At 31.7% G+C, this 17,644-nt stretch overlaps 1 protein-coding gene across 3 annotated transcripts in view; it reads right to left on the minus strand.

Annotated features, from left to right (window-relative positions):
• The window catches only part of KPNA4 (karyopherin subunit alpha 4), a 53,498-nt gene that overhangs the window by 20,840 nt on the left and 15,014 nt on the right, over nt 1-17,644 (minus strand). For all 3 annotated transcript variants that reach the window (XM_011379724.2, XM_011379732.2, XM_023524520.1), the window contains 7 exons: nt 7,136-7,180; nt 6,224-6,313; nt 6,084-6,113; nt 5,939-5,991; nt 3,367-3,462; nt 2,757-2,842; nt 1,124-1,210 (listed from right to left, as the gene is read on the minus strand). In XM_011379724.2, the coding sequence (XP_011378026.1) occupies nt 1,124-1,210; nt 2,757-2,842; nt 3,367-3,462; nt 5,939-5,991; nt 6,084-6,113; nt 6,224-6,313; nt 7,136-7,180 (487 nt within the window). The remainder of the gene's footprint in view (nt 1-1,123; nt 1,211-2,756; nt 2,843-3,366; nt 3,463-5,938; nt 5,992-6,083; nt 6,114-6,223; nt 6,314-7,135; nt 7,181-17,644) is intronic.

Raw genomic sequence — 17,644 nt, forward strand, 5'->3', positions numbered from 1 at the left:
TAAAAACACTTTTCTTTGCACTATGATATTTAGTGATAAAATGCTTATTCTTTTTGCATCCATGTATTCTAATTAACTCTACAATGTCACTGAACTAAAAACCAAATATTAAGGTGCTGTGTTAACAGTTCTTAATCTAAAATTTGGTATAAAAGGAAAGGAGTGAGGGGCCTTGGATACACAAATGACAGTACTCCTAATAGCAATATATTGTATGCCAAGAACAGTTTACAGAGAAATTCCCCCTTTTGAAACTCATAATTGTGGGAAACTAACCATCCCTTGCCTTCCATCTTGGTCCTCAAAAGGGTAATAAAGAGAAGGTATATCAAAGCAATTCTGATTACTATGGAAGAACAACAATGAATCTGTGGTAAAAATAAACTTTAATATCTAGGGACACAATATAATTCAGACCCCAGATTTTTTCCATTCTCCACCGAGTATAGATTTTTGAATTTTTGAGTTTGGGTAAAATGTAGGCTCTAGTTAAAAAAACAAATCCTTGAAATATTAGAATCATCTTTCATTATTCTTCCTGGAATCATTTATCAGAGAAAACCTGAAAGTATGATAATCATGATGTCCAACATTTAAATGAGACTGTCTATACAAGTTACAGATATCTCCTCTTTATGATGACGGCATCGTAATGATAATGGATAACATTATTATATTTTAATGTACCAAAACCCACAAGAGATATAAAAATTTTAATTTCGACTCTTCTCAGAACTGCCATTATGGAGAAAAATTCTGGTTTAAGTTTTGCCTCCTCCTTTTCTCTCATTACATACTTTCTATAATTGCAAAAAAAGCTAAGGAATAAAACAGATCCCAACATAATAAAAGAGGAACGGAAGATTTAAATCATATACATATTTCATAATTATTTAAAAAGTTAAATATATTGACTATTTAAAGATACTACGGTTATCATATGCAACAAATGTTCATTTTGTTTACTATGGTTTATACTTAACGGCTATAGTTTCTGTAAATGATTTCACAAAATCTAGTACTGAAAAAGACAAACATTTTTCTTTTCAACTACTAGTAGTCATTTTTATTATATAGTATATGATAACAATTGTTGGACTAGTATTACAAGTTTAAGACAAACCTATAATATTTCCCAATGCCCACACTGCTTGTTCACAGACATTTTGATGAGGCGAATGGAGAAGCCTCAGGAAAAGTGGCACAGCATCTGAAGAAGGAAAACATAAAATTATTTAAGTTTAAACATAGTTAGATGTCAATTATATGTCAATAAAATTGGGGATGGGAGTAAGGTTGAAGATACTATAATCTAAACCAAAAATCAATCTTGTCTTTTCACTGAAACCTCAAAGGAAAGAAAGCTATCAAAAATAAATTTGAAATATATTTTTATTACATGATTTTCATTAGAATAACAGCAGTGGAAAATTTTTGGCCAGCAGACTACTTATTTAAAATAAAAATGACCGTTTTAACACACACATGTCAAGTTAAGGTGGTAAAATTTCATTCACAATTAAACCTGGATTTAATTCCAATTTTAAGATTAATTCATTATATATTAAGCATATCTTCAAATTTAAAATAATATCACATGGGTCTTTAGACTGGCCAGTGATTCCTGTGCCACTTGAGACCTTCTGAATCATAAATTGATTCTGTTACCTAACAAAAAGGATGGGAAACACAGGGAAAGGTTCGTATTTAAACAGAATACTGCACTGAACAAATAATTCTTCTATTTCCTTTCTTCCTTCTGGTATCTTTGAAAAATGCTATTTAAATACATGTAGCTCAATCATGCTTACTTATAATAAAAAGTAATTTATCCATTATATTTGGTATATTAAGACATACTAGTGGTGCTAAAACAAATTCTAGGTCTCTTTCCTAGTCTTTAAAGAACACATAAACAGAGAGTAAGGGATTAAGATACCGTCTTGGGATTATAAAATTTACTAAACAGTCAATCATACAAAACAAAACCAAAAAATCCCCAAAAGAACAAAAATAAAACCACCTGCACCTACAATTAAACTAATTTCATTAAGACTTAAGGTAATTATTGTTTCTATATATTACAAATATAATAAAATGCTTACATAATATTTTTGTTCCCCTTCAAAATCATGTAGTAGTGCCTAAGATTTTAACAAGTTCAGACTAGTGTACTGCCTACATACTTGAAGAGGATTTTAAAAGTACTTTCTTTAAAATCATTAATTTCTTTGGTAAAAGAATCAAATAGTATTCATGAAAATAACACATTCAGGTTATTTCAATAATTTCCCACATATCTTTTGGAACACAAAAGAAAAACAATTCTATTATAATAACAATGAAAAAAAATTTCAAGGCATTCTTTCTATAGGATAACTTTACAAAAGATTTCTCTAAATCATACCGTAGAAATCTCATTAAAAGAGGCCCAGAGGCAGTATGGCAATGGAAAAACACCTTTATTTTTATGATGTCCTGTAAAGTGTTAACTACAACAAACTACCATAATTAGGAAATGTCAGATTTAGAATCAAATGAATTTTGGAAACAGAAAATGTCAGTCACTGGTACAAGATGATCAAAGTAACATATTTACACAGGCCTATTTCAACCTCCTTATGTGATACTGGGGTTATGTGATAATATTATTTTACAGTATTAATAGCTCTATTCTTTTAGTAGAATCACTGTTTATTTTTTGCTAATTTATTATTTTTTTAAATCAGAATCTTGTCTATTAATAACCAACTTACTGGACTGAACTACTGCTTGAGTTTGTTCAGAGGTTCCAGATGCAATGTTTGTCAAAGCCCATGCAGCTTCGAACTGTAAAGAAGGACTACAAAAAACAAATAATTTTAAACAGCAGAGAATTTTACATTGGCCCAAATACCTACCAGCAGGTTATTCCTTCACTCTAGAGCATTTAAAAGTATTGACTATTTTGTTTCAAAAGGTATCTATGCACTCAGCTCTTCTTTTAAACCTCCAATGACTATTTAAAATATCTCTTCAGTATAAAAAGCACACATGACCTCTTCAAGAATCCTTATTTTTAGTAGGAACTCTTTATTAAGATACCTACATGTTACTAGTCAAACAGTTTTCTCAAATATCTATTTAGTCAAACTATTTCTTGCAACTTTGAAAAAAAGCTTAAAAGTTACATGTATCAGTCTCAAGTTCCTCTCTGGCCTTTACCTTCATCTCTTGGTGTAAAGACACATTACATTGTTTTCCACTTTGGCTTTTCAACTCCATCTCAAAGCCCTTTTCTTTTTCATTTAAAGATCAAACTACCTAGAAAATCTTATTTTTTGTAAAGGATACATCCTAAATTATTTCTTAAAATAATGTACTCACTTGTCATCTCTCTCAAGACAATGGACTAAAATAGGCAATATTCCAGATTTTATTAAGTCATCAATTGGTGGATTTCGATCACTGGACAAAAGCTTCCTATAAGAGATACACATACCCTCGTTAATCATATATAACTGATACAGAGATTATAATAAAATTTGAATATTTGGTACAAATACGTTCTCTGAAAGTTACTTTTTAAATTTATATAATGCAACCTTTTCTCTATTATAAAAAGGTTCATTTATAAATTTATAGAGGTTATTAATTAGGGAAAATGGTAGACATGAACCATTTTACCTCTTTTTTGGACAAAAGCAGGTAAGCTACTGGTACAAGTTTATAGCTGACAATAGTGTCCAATATTTCATGCTATTGTACACACCAAATCAAAGGTCATAAAATCTCAACATTCTCATCTCAGTAACTAAAAATGAAATGAGCACAGCAATACATAGGAAAATATCCAAAGAGATACTGGAGATATTAAGGTGAACAAGACAGACACATCCTTGCTCTCATGGACCTCAGAGGGTAAAACAACAAAACTTAGTGACCATTTACCATGTGGTAGACTGTAGGTTTATCTGATAGCCCTCAATGTGGCCTAGCCCAAATCTTCATCCATTTAAATCCTCTGTTCTAGTATATAAGGGCAATGTTTAAGAAAGCTTAATCAGATCATTTGCCTATGTAAACCAAGTGATGGTGACTTATTTATTACTCTATCAATGTCAACTCCTTCAACTAGCTTTAAACCACTCAGGTTGGCTCCATTTACCTAACTAACCTCATTTTCTGTAATTCAACAATAGGTCAGTTGTCTATCCCACCATTTCAATCTCATTTCCAGGCCTTTCACCATCTTATTCTCCATGCTTGGAATGTCCTCTTTTCTATCTATTCAAACTCTACCTATTCAAAGTCCATTTCAAGTTCTATATCTTCATAATACCCTCTCCGAATTCTAAATTCTCTTAATTACTAAAAGAATATTTATACAGCATACACCTACATTTGCTGTTGAGTGTCACTATTTTATATAGTTTTGCCTTCCTAATTAGGTTCTAAACTTCTTACAGAGCAAAAATTATACAAGCCTTTTCACTGTATTTTCTGTAATACACAGCACAATTCTTAGCACAAAGTAGGAAATAATCTAGTCTTTCCTTTCATTAAATAACCCAAATTTAATGAAAGAAAATTTGTTTTTACTACTTCACTGGAGACATCCTTAAGAGAAACTGCCTTTTTTTCTTTGAGTGTACAATGGTGCAAACAATACATACAACATATAAAAGCAGTTTTCTGCCACAGTCTTGATTTGTGCTAAGGTGCCAGCAGTTTTACCCAGAGTTGCTTCTACAACATCAATGTAAATGTTAACGCAGTGAAAACAGACAAATAAAGCCTTATTTGCCTATGAAAATATGTTTAATCTTATATATATCCCCTAAAGTTGTCACGGGATCTCCTAGAGAGATTTTGAGAACCCCTGCCATAGGACTTTAATTATCTTGAAGAACTCATATTGAGAAGAGTTGCTTCAAAACTATAAAATAATCAACTCTGACAATGGTGAACATAATGTGTCAATTTCTTAATCATTCTTCCTGTAAACATTAATTTGCCATTCTGAGATATGAAAACGTCTGTGATTTTTTTCCTACAAAACAAAGTCCTCTTTAAGAAGTTCTTTACCTTTGTGGACAACACTGTAACTTCCCTATCTGTTCTAGGTTATTTAAAGTAATACACAAAAGTAGGAAAATATAAACATAAAGGGATTCATACAATGGATATTAGATGGGCCTGTGAAATCTTTTTCCACTTTAAAATTCTGTAACTAAGATCACTTTCATGCATGTCTGTCCTGCTGCTAATCACAATACAGGGTATTATTCTTTTATTTATAAATACACAAAGTAACCACTGTATTGTACTGATACAACTGTGTCTTCCCCCAAACTGTTAATAAATACGAAGGTCTTGGTAATAACTTTTTCTGATTCTTCCCTTAAAATATGACAGCACAGAAATATACAAATTTTACAACAGAAATATACAAATTAACTTAGTATTAGTACCTGGAAAGAGATGAGAATTTTGTAGCCCTAAATTTTAATGTTTACTTGCATATATACTGCTATAGTAAGCTTATAACTTGATTTATTATTTGATCAATATGAGCATTGTGAGAAGGATTAGCTACCTGGGCAGATCTGAACAATCTTAGTTTTTATTAAATTAAACCTATTAATCAGTAAAAGGTAAAGCTTTATAAATGTTTTATTGCTCTATAACAATAACCTGTTAAACCAATTTTTCCCTAAGCATCTCTACATATTATGTACACTAAAGCTTCAGAGTATCTGTGAGTTTAAAAAATTGTTACGAATTTTAATTCTATAAATCAGAGAATTTTAAAAGTAGCTTTAGTTGGTCTATGACTGTTCTATATTGTTTGTCGTCAAAGTTATAATGAGTGACAAGACTACTATATAGTGAAAACTCAAAACAGAACTCCTGTATAAGTTATAAAATGTATATATGTCCTCCAAATTTAACTTACCTAGCAGCTTGAACTGCACTTAATTGAATTCCTTGGTTATCACTTGAAGCATTCTATAAAAAATAAAACAGTTTTGAAATAGATACACAATATCTAGTTAAGTCTAAGAAATGCAATGAGAAGAGGCAAAAATAACTCAACTTACTTGAACAATAGCTTCTAGAGAGGTATTTTGCTAGGAAAAAAGTTAAAAAGAAAACTAAGTTAAAAAGTCACCTTAAAATTCTATGTTTATGTAAAATATTTCACTGGTAGTTTTAAGTTACCAGAATAACAATAACTTACCACTCTATAATCGCCATCTATATCTGAGTCTTCACAGATATCTTCATGTGGTACATTCCTTCTCTTTAAGAGATGTTCATCTCTTTTATTCTTTAAGGGAAGGACATTAAATAAAAAAAAGATAAATACTTTTGTACAAAGGTTAGGCATTCCTGGGCCTACAAACTGAAACATGAAGTGTCTTTTAGAGGTAAAATGAAAATGTAGAAAAATAAACCAAATTGTAAATTAAACACTTAAGCAACACCAATTTGAGCCCCAAACCCCAAATATTACATTTTCAATGAACTGTGAACTATGTAAAAACAAACTAAAGAACAACAACAAAAATTGATTAAGAAAGAGTGTACAGTTTTAGCCAGAACCAAACACATATATTTATTTAAAAGTACTAAACTTTTAAAATTCATCTGGAGGCTTCTCTTTATCACCTAAAAACAAAGTAAAAAAGTTGGGCAGTTCTAAATCAGACAAAAAAAAAATCAACATTGCCTTAACAAAAATCAAGGCCCACTTGAATTTCACTTAAAACGTTTGGGACAAATTTAAAAGATATTCTCAACAACTTTAATATCTGAAAAGTTGATGAAATTTATAAGTAACAAGCTCTTTTCGGGGTGTAAGTAGCAGAACTATTTAGTATAACTGAATACCTATGACTTATACTTTATGTAAATCATTACAAATTGCAGAAGGAAAAAAACATCTGATAACTTGTTTATCTCTGTTTTTGGATACTGGTCAAGATATATCTTGGCAACTTCAATGGCTTGTCAAATTTAGTCAAAATCTTTCAGTTTTCAAAAGAAAAAAATACTAAGCACTTGAGATTTAATATACATTTGGTATCTTCTATATATGCTGTAATGTTGTTAGAATGATGCTTAGAAGTACCCAATATTAATCACTTACCTTCCTTAATTCAACTACAACTTCATTTCGTTGTCTTCTCATAGTCTACAAGAAATTAAAGAAAAACATTTTTAAAAAATCATCTCAAATTCCATCGCACAAAGAAAACCATTATTAACATTTTGATGTACCTCTTATCTTTTTTTGTAGTCATATAAGTAATAAGGTCATATTTTACTTATAATAAAGATCACATTATACAGAAGATTTTCTATCTTCATTTCACATTCGTATTCTCAAATACTGAAAATCTCTTTGAAATTAACAGATCTATAATACTGAATATCATAAATTTAAAAAACTATAACGTAAGAACTTTAAAAATATAAAAGATACAAAGAATAAAAGAACCAATAATCTCATCCCCCATATAAACCAAGACAAGTTAAAAAGTAAAACATGTACAAGGTTAGTAAATTCAATTGCTTTAGGAAAAAAGGTGAGGAGCCTTTCTGCTCATCCTGTCTTTTTCTCTAAAAATAAACACTATTAGATTTACTGTGATTCTGACACACTTATGTATTTATTCTGTTCTTCGCCTTATTTTAACTTTATTTATAGATTTTAGAGATCTTCCATGGTGGCATATGCAGATCTATTTCTTTCTTCCTAATAACCACATAACTATTCTATCACGTACTGAAACCATATCTTATTTTTAAACATGTTTTTCTCATTTTAAAATCACCTAACACATGGATACATTCTCACTATAAAACAGTCAAAAAGTTCAAGTTCTTTCTATGTTTGAGTTCACCTCATTCTAATGACTGCACATGCCAAGACATATTAAGTGGAAAGAGTAAATCATAAATACATAGATATCTAATAGCTATCTCAAATTTATGTCCAAATCCAAACTTTTGATCTTTAACAAACACGTATTTTATCCCATCTCATATGGTTTATCTGAGTAAGATTATGAGTTCTTTTATTCTTTGTACCTTTGTTTTTTATAAGATACTTTATGTTCTTGTTTAAAAATATTAGGATATATCCAGTTTTACTAAGGTCCAAGTATTAATTCAGTATTATAATAAGGTCAAAGAGAATTTCATAAAATGGCAACTCCATCCTTCCAGTTGCACAGACCAAAAATCTTGGAACCATCCTTGATTCTTCTTTTCTCTCAAATTACACATTCGATGTTAGCAAATCTTATTAGTTCAACTTTCAAAGTTTATCTGAAATCCAACTACATATCACTGGTCCAATTTACTATTATCGCTGTTCTAGATTATTGCAGAACTCTCCTAACTTGTATCCCTCCTACTCTTGTCCTCCATTTTCCTTCCCAGTCCATTCTTATCATAGCAACCAAAGTAATCCTCACAGGGAATCTTAATTTTTGTGTTCCATGGACTCCTTTGGGAGACTGGTGAAATCAATGGATATCTTCTCAGATAGTGTTTTTAAATACAGAAGATAAATGTGTAAGATTACAACAAAGAAAACCAATTATGTTGATAGTTGTCAGAATACATAAATATGAAAATACAAATGACAATATACAGATTTCATTATCACATTAAATGGATGTAGCAGTAGGTCTAATGACTACCATAATTTCAAATTAATGATAAAAAATGTTATTTCATATCTGACAATAATAATAATAATGTGATTTTTATTGGTGGCAACAAAGTCATAGGTAACTTTAATAAATACTGAGGTTTTATGGCTACTTTATTAAGTGAAGTGTGGGCAGAAAAGGGGTTTTCTACAGAAAGTAACCTCACGGGATGATCTCATGATAAATTCCTAACTTGGCAGGTTGTGGTGGGTAGTCATGCCCAAGGCATAACTTTTTTAGTAAAAAGTTTATCTTTGCCTTAAACAAAAACTATTTCTGTGAATTTTGGTAACACACCTTTGAAATGCCAGAAGTAATACCCGTCAAAGGCATAACCATCCTTAACAGAGCACATAATCTTGTTAAGGATCCTGTAATCCAACCCCGCCTTGCTTTCTCCCACCTTCACGTAATCTTATTTTCCCACTTTAATTCCAAGAAATTGCAAACTGTTATTAACTGGAGCACTTGAGATTCTGCTTCTTGTCATCAGTTTTGGCTCAAATAACATCTTATAAAAATTCTTTACCCTCCTCAATTACCACCACTCAGACCTCAGCTCCTATCATTCTCTCCACTCATTCTGCTGTATTCTAATTCTGCTCTCCCTTTAACACAATGGAAATACTCCCTAAAGCCTTCACTAATACCCTACACAGCAACTCCAAAGAAGATGGACTCCAGAGCCAAATTGCTTGACTTCAGTTTTTAGCCATACTACTTACTAGCTCTCTATGCTTCAGTTTCCTCATCTATAAAAATGCCTACTTCATAGGATTACTTTAAAGGTTAAATAAATCAATATATGTAAGTGGCATGTAGCAGTATGTGTTAGCTATTATTATTACTGCTACTGCTATTTCCTTAGAATGCAATGCTCTTCCCCCACTACAAGCAGTGCTTACTCCCTCTTATCTTCAAGTCTTCCAAATATCACCTCCATGGTAAGGTTTCCCCCTTCTTAACCATCTAGCACCTCTCCATCTGGATACTCTCTATTCTTCTTCCCTGCTTTATTTTTCTCAATACTACTTATCACATTCTTATGTATTATATATAACTTAATTTGCTTATTGGTGCCCTCCTCCCTCACTAGAAGTTTTCTATATAAAGAATAAGTATTACTCTTTCTCAAAATGTACTGGCTAATCTTATATGTGAAGAAATCTTTACGCCAATTTTTGACCAAACTAATTTATTCTATTGTTAAGTGATACTTTGGTGATCATTTGAGCTTTGGTACAGGCAGGAATTTAAAAATACTATGATTCAATTTAAAAATATACTAATAAGTAAGACAGGCTGCAAAATGAATAAAAATAATTAGTCAAGTATTATAATATGAGTTTCAACATTCATTTATTTTAATCATTAGAGCCTTAAGAGATAAGAAATATTTCTTTTTACAAATAAGGAAACTGAGGTTTAGAGAAATTAAATTACTTGGCCAAAGGCCACATAAGTAGAAGTGGGATAGCCAGGATCAGAATTCAGACAGTCTCATACAAAGCCAATTAACCACTGAGGCACATTTTCTCTCAGAAGTCTTGAAAGAGAGTTCAAGCCAATTTTAGAGACTATGGTTCACACTGAAAAAGTACAATTATCCAGACAATGGGCTTTGCAGTGTATCACAATATAAAAACAACAAATAACTCTAAGTAAACGATAACGAAAAAACTATGTCCTATGTCTCACGAAAGAAATTAAATCTGTAAAATCCACTACTTAACAGATTGTCCAATAAAATGTAGACTTCCGAAGGACAGAGATATTTCTAGTCTAAGAATTAAAAGTTTTTGTAACTACTTCAACTAAAAAAGCAGGATTAAGGTATATAGGCTTTAACTACTTTTTAATAAAACTATGAAATAAATCCAAAACAACTACTGCATATTTAATGCCTATATATTTATACCCCAAATTTCTTTCTTCCCATTACATTTTATTTATAAAACAGAACTTTTATATTTCTTTGATACATTTATATTTCTTTGTAATACATTTACAAAATTCTAAATTTGGGCAAAATAAGACATGATGTTAAAAAATTCAAACAAGTGAATCTTATAGAACATAGAATGCTACTTCTACCTAAAAAATGCAGTTTTTTAATTTAAAAAATTACTATGTGTCCACCACTGTGCTAGGTTCTAGGGGTTAAACACTTTCTCTGCTCTAATGGGGTATAGCTCTAGTGCTTTCTTTCCAAATTATAGTTATTTAATTTCTAATTAGTGGCTATTTAATTTCCAAGTTACTTTTTACTAATCTATAGTTTTTATTTAAAACTCTAAAAACTATTAAGACATAATGATATGATAATAAACTGAATGATTTCTTCTTTCCAATTTACTGTTTCAGGTCTTATACTTATGTACTAAACTCATGGGTGTTGGATTTAAAAAGGATTTTATGAATTTGACCTCAACAGCAAGGGAAGTAAAAGCAAAAATAAATGAATGGGACTATATCAAACTAAAAAGCTTCTGCACAGCAAAAGAAACCATCAACAAGACAAAGAGGCAACCAACTGAATGGGAGAAGATATTTGCAAACGACACCTCCAATAAGGGGCTAATATCTAAAATATATAAAGAACTCATACAACTCAACAACAAACAAACAAACAATCCAATTAAAAAATGGGCAGAGGACTTGAATAGACACTTCTCCCAAGAAGATATATAAAGAGCCAACAGACATGAAAAGATGCTCAACTTCACTAGCTATGAGCAAAATGCAAATCAAAACCACAATGATATACTACCTCACACCTGTCAGAATGGCTTTCATCAACAGGACAAGCACTGGAAAGGTTGTGGGAGAAAAGAAACCCTCATATACTGCTGGTGGGAATGTAAACTGGTAAAGCCACTATGGAAAACAGTAAGGAGGTTCCTTGAAAAATTAAGAATAGAATTATCATATAACCCAGCAATCCCTCTTCTGGGTATCTCTCTAAAAAATATGAAAACATTTATATGTAAAGATATGTGCACCCCAATATTCACTGCATTATTATTCACGGTGGCCAAGACATGGAAACAACCAAAATGCCCTTTGAGAGATGATGGGATAAAGAAGACTGGTACATAATACACAATGGAATATTACTCAGACATAAGATGAAACACTGCCATTTGCAACAACATGGATGATTCTTGAAATTATCACGCTAACTGAAATAGGTCGCACAGAAAAAGTTGAGAACCATATGATTTCACTCATATGTGGGATATAAAATTGAAAGCGAGAAATGAACAAGAAAAACAGACTCACAGACCCAGACAACAGTTTAATGTTTACCAAAGGGAAGGGTAGGGAGGAGGTAGACAAAGGTAAGGGGGTCAAATATATGGTTGACAGAAGGAAATTTAACTTTGGGTGGTGAACATAATGCAGTATATATATGATGTAATATATGACGTATTACTGAATTGTATCTACATAATTTTGTTAACCAATGTTGCCCCAATAAATTTTAAAAAATAAAGTGAATGAAATCTGGATGTTTTAAAGTTTTTTGAGTAAAAGTTTGGGTTTAGATCAGTAAGGACTCAATCTTGCTAGAGAAAAATATTTAAAGAAGTTCTTTCTAAAGTTAGTCATACAAAAGATAAGGAATATAATGCTTTAATTTTATTTCATCCAGCCTGTCATTCATACTCTATGAATGTTAATCCTTAGGTTATAGCACAAAAAACAAAGACAGTAAGAATTTTTAAAATTAATCAGGCATAAGATCTTCTATGAGGTGATGAAATATATTCTAAAACTGGATTGTGACAATGTTTGCATAGCTCTGAAAATTTACTAAAAACCATTAAATTGTACACTTAAAATAGGTAAGTTTTATGCAAGGTAAATTATATCACAATAAAGTAATTTTAAAAAGGTATATATATCCACATATACATATCCTCCTCCTCATATAGTAGTAATATGGATTACTACTATTTACTATTTAGAGCCTGCTGGAAAGCATTCATGCAATCATTCAAATATTAATTAATCACCTATATGCTAAGCACTAAAAAGTACAAAAATTGACAAGACATAGCATATCCAAAGCCTTAACAAGGTAGTATGACACAGAAATACGATAAAGTAGTAATAAGGCCTAACATTTAGAAAACATTGGTTGCCAAATACCATTCTAAATGTTACTTAATTTTACTCATTTAATAAATGTAATGTGTTATAATGTGCATACTGCTTTTGACAGTAGAGAGACTAAGTAATAAAGGTGAAATGTAAGCTGCTTCCTTAAGACTAAGTGGGAATTCATTTAAAGCGAGGCATTCCAGGTAGAAAATATAACAAAAAGAGAGAATTATAAAAGATTGCATTTGCAGGATCTGTTGAAGAATGTCAGAATTCAGGAATGAAAAAAGGTAGACAAGGAGCCAAATCGATGTCACGAAAAGTTAACTGACACATTTTCAGAGAAAAGTGAGTTACTGGTGTTTTCAACCCAAATAGTCATCGCATCCTACACATACCTGGTAAATATAATAGTTGTTCAATCCAATAAATATGGTAAACTAAATGCTAAAAATATATAACTATGAAAGCCTGTTTTCCCATTCCTTTCCTATTTCTCTCTCCTTTCATCTTCACTTGATCTCTTCTGCAGCAGCCATCACAGTGCTTATTCATGCCTTTGCCAAATAGTATATATGTTGTCAAATTGCATGTGACTAGCAAATAAATCCCAACTTTACATTTATGACGATAAAACAGAAATTCTGAATGCTTATTGTTAAATATTGTGGATTTATTTCTAAGAGATAGTATTTGTTAATAGTGGTAATAAAGTTTTAATTCGCACTACTCGTGACGAGCAAAAGTCTTCATAAGCAGAATCAAGTTCTTTAATGAGTAAAAAGATTTGATGATTAAAGGAATTTGAAAGTAAATTCAGAGAAGGCCAGATTTAAGTTTGGCAAGGATAGTGGGCAGTTTTAAGAAATAATTCTAGTCTATAGATACCATGCTTTAAAATGATCCACATCTAAATTATAAGCACTGAAACTTATTAGCAAGAATATAATTTTAAAATGACAAAAATGTAAGCAACTGTTAACAGTTGTTAACTCCAAGGAATGGGATTACACTAGAGTTCCATTATCCACTCATATTGAAGCAATAGGGAAATGTATTAAATTCAAGTTATATCTATCTATTGGGAAAAGTTAGAAAATAAACATATGAAGAACAAGAAAAAGTGGAATTTCCTGCATTTTCTATATTCGCCTATCTTACACAAGAGGTGTGGTGTGTGTATGGATAGACAGACATTACAGGATAAAATATATGCACTCATATATATATCTCCTCCTAAGAGTTACTACTATATGGCTTTACTACTCTACAAGTTCCAGCTCTACATTTAACACAATCTTAGGCAAGTTATGTTTTAGGGCAATAATTCACTCATCTGTAAAGTGACAGAATTAAACAGATCTTTTATGCCTCAAAAATTGCATCAGTTTTATCAACTTCAAAAAACAATGTTAAAGAATATTTAATTGCCATTTGTACAAGTTACTGTGCATGGCAATAACTTCTATGCTAAAAATCCTGAAAAAGCCATAGCTGAAAATTGTGAATAATGAAGAGCTATTTTGTGGCTCTGGTATAGCTGCTTAGTGTTTTCACATTTTGCACCTTTTTTTGCCTTAAATTGTAACGTGTGTGTGTGTGTGTGTGTGTGTGTGTGCGCGCGCGCGCGCGTACGTGCGTGCGTACGCGCGCGCGCTGGCAAGGAGGTTCCCGGTAGGGGAAAAAAAATGCTTAAGAAATGACCGTAGGTTTGGTGAGACACATATAACCTCCTCGGAGATGAAAAAAGCTGCCAAGGTAAACTTTCAGAATCACTTATAGAAAGTGATTAAGGACAACATAGAAAAATCTGTTATAGTAAACAAATTCATAATTATGTTTTATATGAGCAAAAGGGAAGGTACTCCCTTACCTTTCAGAGTTAATGGATTATAAGGGACTGATCAAATGCTGGCAAGAAAGATCATTTCTCTTCAAATGATTTGAGTACTTTACAAAGGAAATAAAATTTCAGGAAGGACAGACTGAAGAAAACTCAACACATGGGAAAGACACTGGGAAAAATTAGAGAATCAGAAACAAAATGAGATTCAACCAAATTAAGTCAGTAGAGCTCAAGCTTTACATCATTGCTAAAGAAATCTGATTTCTCTGCTTATCTGATACTTTCTCAGATGAGAAAAAATAATTCTTTTTTCCATTTATAAAATAACAGAATAAAATGAAATATGCAAGAGATTAAGGAATGTTTTCTTTGTATATGAACATAACTCAAATACATGGTTTTGTCACAGAAAAATCTACACAAATAGCATTATAAGGTTTTCGACTGAAAAGAAATCACTTAAACTATCTCATTTTATAAAGAAAGGAACCGAAGTCCAGTGACTTCCCCAATAGCAAGGATCAGATTATCCTGGCCCCAGTCCAATGCTGTTTATACTACACTACATTACCCTACCCTACCTTTTCATCCTAGGTCTACGTTCTGTTATATATCTCTTCAAATAAGCTACCTTTCCTTCTTTTTATTTTCAAAATATTCTCTTTGTGAACTTATATTCAAAGACTTCAACATAAGCAATAGAAAAATCTTCATTAAAAGGCAAATTATTATCAGTAATATTGTAATAACTATGTATAGTGCCAGGTGAGTACTAGACTAAACAGGGAGAATCACTTCATAAATTATAAAAATGTCTAACCACTCCGCTGTACACCTGTAACTAATATAAAATACTGAATGTCACCTGTAACTGAAGTTTTAAAAAAAGCCAATTTATTGAATTACTTTACTAACGCACCATTTAAAAAGCGTAACTCTAGTTGTGCTTACATTCTAAACAGATGTGTACATCTACATAGAAAGCCACTCTTTAGCCCAACAAATGTTTACTGACCACCTATGTGCCAAAATGTTCTCAGTGCTAAGAGTCCAGTAGGGAACAAAAATCCCTGCCTTCATGGAACCTACATTTTAAGTGTGGGGAGAGACGATAAATAAAACTAAAATATACAGTATGTTAGTGATAAACACTGGAGAAAAAATATAAAGTCAAGAGGAGGAATAATTTTAAGATCTCTTTTAATATTTGCAAGCAAGCCATGTGAATATTTGGCAGAAAGTATTCAAGGTAGAGGGATTAACAAGTAAAAAGGGCTCAGACATGAGAAGAAAAGGTAAGGCAAGGAGTCCAGGGTAGGTGACATGCAGTGAACAAAGAGGAGTAGAAAGTGGACGGCCCTGTAAAGATTTTGGCATTTATTCATTGAGATAGAAAGCCACTGATGGGTTCTGAGCATGATAACTAGTACTCCAGGTAAGAGATAATAGCTTGGACCACCAGAGTGATAGCAGTTGAGATCATGAGATGTGGATTCTGGATATATTTTGAAGATTGAACCGAAAAATGCTGGACTGGACAGGACTGTGAAAGAAGGTTTTTGGCCCAAGCAACTGAAAGATGGAACTGCCATTTACTGAGATGGGGCAGACTGAATGATTAAGAAGTCTGGGGAATAATATCACTTTTGAATATGTTAAGTTTAATATGCTTATAACGAATCAAAATGAGATGTCAAGTAGTCAACTGAGTCTAGATTTCAAGGAAGCGGTTAGGACTAAAAATACCAATTTAGAAAGTTGGCAGTGTATAAACAGTATTGAAAATCAGGAGTTCTGATGGGATTACCTATGGAATGAGAATAACTTTAAGCACTCCAAAATTAAAAGGTTGGAGACCAAGAAAGAACAGTCAATGAGAGAGAAGGCAAAGAAATCTGTGTAAATCTAAGATCGAGCAAAAAAATTTATTTTTTTCAAGGAAGTATAATTAACTATATCAAATGGTACTGACAGGTCAAATAACGTTAGGACTGAGAACCACTGGATTACTGAATATTCACTTATTCATAAAGTATTTTAACACAGCGAAACAGCATTAGACAAACAAAGGTTCCAATATTTCCCCCCATCTACTATGAATTCTGGTCTGTTTCTGTTACCATGTATTCCCATCCCTAGACACTAAATAAACTTAAAAATACTACTCAAGACTTAGAGCTTCTAACTCACATTCTCATTTACCATGCTATAGTATTGTACCTGAGTTAAGTTACAGAAAAGCGAGCTACGGTATGTACAAAACATGATTTCTTCAAATAAAAACAAAACCCACTCTAGCTCTTTTTTCTTAAGTCACTCAGCAAAGTCCCATTTCTGACTATGTCATAATATTTCTGGGACAACAGACAACACTGACTAAATCTGTGTAAACTGGCCATAAGGGTTCCCCTCTATTAATACTGAGTCAATGGGGTAGACTGCATTTTAACATATATATATTCCTAATTAATCACTTCTACAAGAATGAATTTAAATTAAAACTTTCAACCATATGTCCAATACCTAAAAAAGTATAGAGTCATTGATGCCCATGTATTATTTAATGTCATATTAGCTTTAATTTTAAAAATAAAAATGTCAAAGTGTTATAGATGTTACTAAAATCTCACACACACCTCAACCTTCTCCCTCTTCCCCTTTATTTTCTCCCCAGAAGCAACCACTTTTTTGAATATGCTTAACTCTTATGGGTGTTTTTACTGCATGTCACCACATCTATAAATTTCATATATTTAAGAATTTTACATGAATATCATGCCATCCATCTTTTTAAAAATACCTTATTTTTTAGAGCAGTTTTAAGTTCATAGCAAAACTGAACAGAAAGTACAGAGAGTTCCCACATATTTCTTTTCCCTTCACCACTATCAATATTCCACACCAGAGTGGTACATTTGTTAGAACTGATGAACTTACACTGATACATCGTCACCCAAAGTCCATAATTTATATTAGGGTGTAT

This window comes from Pteropus vampyrus, unplaced genomic scaffold, assembly GCF_000151845.1.
Source record: "Pteropus vampyrus isolate Shadow unplaced genomic scaffold, Pvam_2.0 Scaffold12, whole genome shotgun sequence".
In the NCBI taxonomy this organism is placed as follows: Eukaryota; Metazoa; Chordata; class Mammalia; order Chiroptera; family Pteropodidae; genus Pteropus; species Pteropus vampyrus.